Consider the following 7,916-nt stretch of genomic DNA (forward strand, 5'->3'; position numbering starts at 1 on the left):
TATTGATATTCTAATTTTCTCAACCATCACACCTTTCTTGTATGGTTACTGTGGTGTATTATAAACCGTAATATCGATATTGATATTATAATTTTCTCAGCCCCCATGTGTTTTTCTTAGAGTTACTATGATGTTTACTGTTATAAATATTCTAATTGATATTATAATTTTCTCAGCCCACACGTGTTTCTCTGAGAAATTATAAGGCTAAATAGTAGGTTTCGATACCTAACTTCTGAGCAACCGGGGGTTGGGTATTATAATAGAAAGGACAAATGACAATTTTTCGGAAATCTTTCTAGCTTACTAACTTGTTTCAAACCTAAGAATAGACTGGGGGTTCGTCTCCATGTGGGTCAGGTAAGTTATGGGCTTAGGAACAATAACATCCAGTGTTATTTTACCCCTGGTGGGCATAGTACAAATCGCCTTTGTACTAGAACAAACAAACAAAGACTGGGCTTCAAGTTTGTTTTTTATTTTTTTACCAAAACTTGACATTTTGAAGACGAGAAAATATTATTATAACAGAACATAAAATTGAGCCATGTGACATTATGAATAAATTAGGTGATATTTAATACTTATAACCAGGTTTATTTACGTTAAGAACGCTTTAAAGTTTAAAAAAATGTAGTATTAAAGTGACTTGCGTGGGTTTAATAACTGACAATATTATAACGTGTTATTAATCGCACAACTGCTCAGATAAAGTTAAGTAACAGCGTACAGTTAGTGAATTTAAATAATAACTCAGGAAAATTACATGATGCATTTGATATACAAGCCAGTTAAGTTGAATTAGCAATGAATGTGTTAATAACATAGTAGTTAACCAGCCCGTTGTAAGGAAAACGACTGATTGGCTGTCTCAGGCGACAGGCGGGGAGGGAGAGAACTTGAGTACAAGAGGCCACATGACATCATAGTTTCACGAAGTTGCACCAAATGGCGTGTTAGTAAGAATGGATAGATTACGTGCCGCCAGAGGACGTGCTTCTAGACCCCGTAAATTGGGGGGGGGAGATCTAATGTTTAGGAGGATGAAGTCATCTATCTTGAGCGTAGAGTTGGTCCGCAAGCAAGCGAACCACCAGAGGATGTTGTGGATCAACAGATATCAACGTCTCAACCTGAGTATAACTGAAAAGGACAGTTTTTATTTGTTGCATATGTTCAATACTACTTGGATTTGATAATAATCACGTGATAACAGAGCCTACTGTAGCTCAGTATACTGTTAACATGCATGGTTGATTTCTAAATAAAGTTTTCAGACGTTTGAGATATATAGGACGACGAGGGTCGACATATCCCATTTGTCGTCATTTGTGACATCATGAAAATCCCTTATTATCTTAATCCATCCATCTATGACACATATTAGGATTACCAGCTGTGACTTGGAATACCTTATTATGGATTGGGACATATATTGAATAATCTTTCTTTTTTTCTTATATATTTTTCACATATCCCATTCCTGAAAGAAGGGGTCATACTCGTAAGGAAAAAGTTGTTAAGTTAGTCATAAATTTACCCTTAGATGTTATACAAGAGAAACATTTTGTTGAGTTGTAATACAGTGAACAATGCAAGGAACTCGGAATCTGGCTTAAAATACCAAGCAGTTTGGGATACAATATAAAGGAGACTTAAAGAAATCGTGTTCAAAGTTGCTAGAACTGATAGGCGAAGAACATCGACTCCACACCTTTTCGACAAGTAAACATGAACCTCCTTCCACACGAAGAGTCCTGTCAGTGGACAAAGTGTGAGTTTCACCTTTTTCTTTCCCTCCCATACACACTGTTCTATACACACACACACACACACACATATATATATATATAAAGAAGCTAAGATGTCAGACCTGATATTAGGACTAAATTTAACGGAAAAAGTTAAGATGTTTCACCTGATATTAAAATTAATTTACCTGTAAGTATTGCTAATTCGCTTAATTTCTATAAAAAAAAAAGTTTACTTCAGTGATTGGATTTGGATCTTTTGTAAGTCGTGCATTTTCTATATATATAGAAAGGCGTCGCCTGGTGGAGGACGCTCGTCTCTCAACCTGCGTGTCATGGGATCGAATCCTCGTTAAGAAAGATACTCGCCCTTTCGACCGTGGGGGCTCTATAATGTGACAGTATATCCCACTATTTATTGGTAAAAGAATAGCCCAAGAGTTGGGTGTGGTGGATCGTCTGGTCTATCACTGCTAAATTAGGGATTGCGGACACAGATGTCCCTCGTGTAGCTTCTCTCGAAATTCAAAACAAGCTAACTAAATTATATTTAGTTGATATAAAATGATTTATTATACACTTTACTAACTAGGATGAAAACTGGCCATGAGAAATTGGATAAGGTTTTATTACTTAGTTTTTGAATACGCTGTGTAACTTTTATATTTGAATATTAGCATGAAAAATAGTTATTTTCAGGTCTAAGTTGTTGTAAGATAATCTCATACGTAAACTATAAAGTTAAACTGGACTATATTATAATTAACAAAACATGTGTTACATATATATGTTTGAATGTTGAACGTATAAGGTTAACCCAAAGGTACATTGTTAGTTTACTTATCTAGAGTTGAATGTTTTAACAAAATGTATTACAAGAATGTCTAATATGATGTAAATACATGTTGAAACATTTTGATATTTTTCAGATATGACATTCTCTATTGGTTTGCTTTTGAACCACCTTAGTGCTCATCATAGATGGCTTCATATTACGATACTTTGACCCCCCACCATTTCGATCCTTGCAACAAGCACACTTGTAATAAACATCAAGAATATCCACCCATAGCAACACCACTTTTGATGCTACCTTGTGAAACCATGACGTCACGTAACCTACTCCTTTCAAGCCTTTATTCTTCCCACCTATCGCCCGGGACAGCCAATCCGGCTTTTCCTCAATACAGGCTGGTTAACTACTTTACTTGTACAAGTTATTTACTTATCTCTCTCTTCGTCTGGTTACATACCGTTAGATTACGAAAGTTAACACAATCAAATAATATTTGTTGTATTTGAAGTCCTGGTAGAAGATCCAGTAAAATGGGTGTATGTTAAGTCCCTCTCTGACGATACAACGTGGTTGTTCTCGTGTGGGAGTTCCACAGCTAACAAATTGGACCCTGATTCTTTAGTGTTGATGGGGGTCCTGTTAGATGCTGATTTTGAAGTTACAGGTCTAAGTTTTACTTGAAGATATGTTCGAACCTTTCTGGTGCAAGAGAAAGAAACAAAAATGAAGAGCCCTTGTAAAGTATTTAACAAAACAAAAATGTACCATAGACTTTCATAATCAAGGTATCCAGCAAGAAGACCCACAATCCAGGTGAGACCTGTTAGAAGAGCCAGTTTTGAATACAGACGAAAGTTCTGTCTAGATGACTTAGTTTGGTTATTAGTTACGTCAGATGACGTATTGACAATTATCCTAGCACTACAGATAAAGAACACTACGTTCATAAACATCACTGTACCTAAAGGGGTAACAAAGAACAAAGACAAAGCTTTCTTGTGACCAAACCAACAATGATAGAGTCCAAATCCTGGTTTATATTCATCTGATACGTTCTCCTGCTGTTCAGTTACGACTGTCACTACTACTAAAATCATCGGAGTCAACCAAGAATAAAGACAATAGCACAGGAACCTCCGCCACTGTCTTCCTTTCGAGACTCGAAGTTCTCGAGCTGCTCTCAAAAGAGACATCCACACATCAAAAGCCAGTACACTCATCCATAAAAAGGAAGTGAAGAAGAAATAAAACGTGAGAGTTCCAAGAACAGCACATGTTGAAGAAGATAGGGCGTGGACATGTCCAATGGTGAAACAGCAATAAGCAGACAGAAGTGAAGTGGCTAAGGATGCTAGGTTTTTTCAGATAAATTATGTAGGTCAAGAACCAGGAAGAATATTGAAATATGAAAAATAAGGCAGACGATTGAAATCCCAAGACCTACAGTTTTAAAGGAACTTAAAGATTTTATTTGTGAACCGCTAGTTAATATTTGTAAAGGTCATTGAGTAGTGGAAGAGTATTAGAAGATTGGAAGTTGGCTAACGTTATTCCAATATTTAAAGATGGTGATAAACATTGTCCAGGCAATTATAGACCAATTAGTTTTATATCAGTAGTTGGAAAGGTTTTGGAGAGAGTGATTGAAATGCATTGCAGAGTCACTTAAAGCTGTTTGATATAGTGTCAAAGAGCCAGCATGGTTTCACTAAGGGAAAATTTTGTTTAACAAATCTTCTGATATACTTTGAGGATACTACTGCAAAAGTTGATGAAAAAAATATTGCGGATTTGGTTTACCTTGATTTTCAGAAAGAATTTGATAAGGTGCCCCACAAAACATTTGTTACAAAAATGAAATCTGTGGGTGTGGGGGAAATGCTATTAAATTTGATAGAAAATTGGTTGGAGAGAAGAAAGCAGAGAGTAGTAATAAATAGAGTTAGATCTGACTGGATCAGAGTTACAACCGATTTGCCTTAGGGCTCTGTGCTGGGTTGTCTGCTGTTTGTGATTTATATTAATGATATTTACTCTGGAATGACAAAGAAAATATTGAAGTTGGCAGATGACATTAAGATTTTTGGGGTGGCTAACTGTATCAAAGATGCTGCAGGCTTTCAGGAAAATTTAGATCATTTGATCCATTGGGCCAGTACGTGGTGCATGTAGGTTTTCACAATTCAAATTCTTGTTACAGTTTAAAAGGGAATACATTAGATACTGAGGTTGAAGAAAAAGATCTTGGTGTTGTGATTGAAAAATCACTTAATTAATCTAAACAATGTATTGTAGCTAGCAATAGTGCTAATAGGATTTTGAGTAACATCTATAGAAATATTGAATACAACACAAGAGATTTTATCGTTTCACTGTATATATCACTTGTCAGGACTCATTTAGAGTATTGTGTACAGTTTTGGGCTCCCTTCTTCAAGAAGGACATTGAATTGTTAGAGAAGGTTCAGAGAAGAGCTACTAGGATGATACGTGGGATGGCGGGATTGTCCTATGAGGAGAAACTATAATATCTAAACATGTTTCCTCTGGAGAGGAGAAGGGTCAGAGGGGATTTGATTGAGGTGTTTAAGATTATTAAGGGTATTGATAATATAAATCATTAAGCAGTGAAAACAGTAAGACAAGGGGTCATAACTTCAAATTTTTGCAGTGTATGAGTCGTCTGCAGTTTAGACAGTATTACTTTTCAAACAGTATGGCGGGCTTTTGGAATGAGCTGCTTCAAGGGTGGTGGAGGCAGAATATTTAACTGATGTCAAGAAAAAATTGGATGAATACATGAGTAGTAGGGGGTTGTTATGGTTTGGAGCTGGAAGGGACATCTTTGATGGCTAATAAGCTCCTTCTTGTCCCTTTAGATTTTTATGAATTCAAAACCAATAGAGTAAAAGTGAGAAGGGCTAGGCTTATAAAATGGGAAATATGGAACTGGTATAACAAATGAACTTGACAAGATTTTTAGAAAAATAAAACAGGATCTTACGCATCCTCAGATGCTAAGGAACATATATGCAAAGATTAAGCAATCAAAGTTCAGGGGTTTGCTTCTAGAATTGAAATAGAGAAATGTTGCAAACGACATTCAAACCTCTTTAAGTTTAACAGTACTGAGAATGACATAAGATCAGCTTATTTGTACAAACACATATTCAAATGCTGCACGAAAACACACTGACTGAATCAATCTCTATCATGAAATAGCTTTACCCCTATTTTCTTGACTATCTTTCAACTGACTTATTTTAAAACTACTCTTCCTTATTTATAATCTAGCTTCGAACATACTAGAAGACTTGACACTATAACTGTCTAGGCGTTCTAGGTCTATCTTAACATAATGTGCCCTCTATCTAATAAACGAATTACAACATTAAAATTATGATTTACACAATAGAAATACGAAGTAATATAATTCTGACTTTTTTGTAAATGAAAGACACTGATAAATTTGCTTCTCTATAAAAGAAAAAGAAAGAGGCTTTATTAACAGCAAGTAACACTGGCTTGTGAATTTTCCAACAGGTAAACACAAATTTATATATTTTCCCCTACATGTCAACTTCCTTTGATGGCTAGTTACTGGACAATGAAGTACTCAAAAGAGCCTCCAACGAGTTACAAAGGGTGTCAGATCTGAACCTAGATACCATATGTGACTCCTTATGGTGCTTGTAGGGAACCTTCAAAGTTTGTATTGATGAATAGAAGAGATGGGAACACATACTCCCCTCCCTCTTCCCAAGGATGACGTAATTGAATCAGGTTCGATAGTCGACCGTGTTACATCACTTTTTCAGGATAATGAAGATATGTTCAATTATTCATAAAATAAAAATTCCATACTTTACATTTTAAAGAGGGCGCTACAAGACAATAACAATACATGCACTGTGTTTATGATTTTTTTGTAAGTGGTAATTTAGGTGTATAAGGAAAGATATTTAAGAATTCATTTTTCAAGCTATTATTATAGTTGTAAATAATATATTCAGTGATAATGATATTAATTTACTAAGGATATATAATTGTTACTCTGTGATAATATCAAATCGCAGTTTCAATGTGTAACTTCACTGTAACTTAGTGCAAGTTGTAATTTGTAAGTTAGTGTAACAGTGTAACGAAGCTAAGAATAAGGTTAACAACGAAGTTTTAACCTTGAACAACATTGCAACAATCGGTACTGTAACTTGAGTGTAAGAACAAGACAAAGTTTGACTATAACTGATAAGAATTCAGCCAAGTTTTTGTAAATTGTGGTATTCTAAATATATTCTTATCCTACACTCAAACTTCAGAGTAAAAGATTTAATTATTTCTTTTAACAAGAGTATTATAGTTTTCGTTGTTTAAGTTATTGTTTCCTTTTTCTTTACAATGTCTTCCATGATTTTATGTTATTATAAGAATATTTGATCTAACATTTTGCTTATTAATCTAAAAATTGCAATACTTGTTAAGAGCTTCAACTGGTTATTCTTCAAACTTGGAACACTTGTCTACAATAAAGATAGTAACAACAACAACAAAAATGTACTGGGGTTAGATAGTTAAAGTCTGAAAAATTTCTAGAAGATATAAGTCTGACCAGCTTAGCTACTGAAGCTATGGTTACTTCGAAATTTCTCTGTCCTGTTATTTTGAATGCTAGTTTGTTTGTTTTTTACTATCCTGTGGTCTAATGTATTATTTACCATTTGCTAATTCCACTGTTTGTGTGAGAATGATCGGCTTACCCTTTTTTTGAACAACAGACTGTGTACAATAATAATAATAGATAATTTGAAATTTGTTACACCCTCAAATGTAAAATATGTTTTTCACCATTTCATACTGAGATGTTACACTTGATCATATATTATTCATTTCCTCTGGTACAAGTTTCACATTCAATGTGGTCCATTCAAATATTTAACATGTAATGAATTAAGTACCTTACTATATGCATAATTTGGCAAGGTCATTAACAAAATTTTTGCATGATAAATTTGAGGAATTTTATTTAATTTCAAAAATGAGATTAGTTAATAATTAAAATGATCACTTGTATCTTTAAACAGCTTGTTTATTGACCTCATGTTTCCCTTATAATCCTCTAGTTCATCTCAACCAAGCATGTGTCTCCTTTTCCTAAGTACCAATGAGAATCCTGCACCAGATGGCTATTACCTTGTATTATTGAGCGTTAGGGATGAATACTACTGTAGGCCAACTTTGGATTGTCACTGTTGGAAGGACTATCCTGTTGAGGTTTATGGAGGTATTGTGGAACTAAAAATTATTAATAAATTTAATTATAAGAAACAGAAGAACCATTTTTTTATTATCATGTTTGCTTTTTAACAATT

The 7,916-nt window shown here is 34.4% G+C and overlaps 2 protein-coding genes across 2 annotated transcripts in view; one reads left to right on the forward strand and one right to left on the reverse strand.

The window, feature by feature from the left end:
- Nucleotides 1-3,029: 3,029 nt before the first annotated feature.
- LOC106474976 (G-protein coupled receptor Mth2-like) lies at nucleotides 3,030-3,767 on the reverse strand. Its single transcript, XM_013935675.1, has one exon. It carries the CDS (start codon nucleotides 3,765-3,767, stop codon nucleotides 3,030-3,032), a length of 738 nt encoding a protein of 245 aa, XP_013791129.1.
- Nucleotides 3,768-6,439: 2,672 nt separating this feature from the next.
- The window catches only part of LOC106474977 (transport and Golgi organization protein 2-like), a gene marked incomplete at its 3' end in the record, with an annotated part of 5,025 nt that continues 3,548 nt past the window's right edge, over nucleotides 6,440-7,916 (forward strand). The window contains exons 1-2 of the mRNA XM_013935676.2: nucleotides 6,440-6,475; nucleotides 7,668-7,828. Of these exons, the coding sequence (XP_013791130.1) occupies nucleotides 6,465-6,475; nucleotides 7,668-7,828 (172 nt within the window). The remainder of the gene's footprint in view (nucleotides 6,476-7,667; nucleotides 7,829-7,916) is intronic.

Source organism: Limulus polyphemus, unplaced genomic scaffold (genome assembly GCF_000517525.1).
Source record: "Limulus polyphemus unplaced genomic scaffold, Limulus_polyphemus-2.1.2 Scaffold7928, whole genome shotgun sequence".
Lineage (NCBI taxonomy): Eukaryota > Metazoa > Arthropoda > Merostomata > Xiphosura > Limulidae > Limulus > Limulus polyphemus.

Excerpts from the sequence above, each read along its gene's own strand:
- LOC106474976 (XM_013935675.1), bottom strand. The coding sequence starts at position 3,767 with ATGAGTGTACTGGCTTTTGATGTGTGGATGTCTCTTTTGAGAGCAGCT.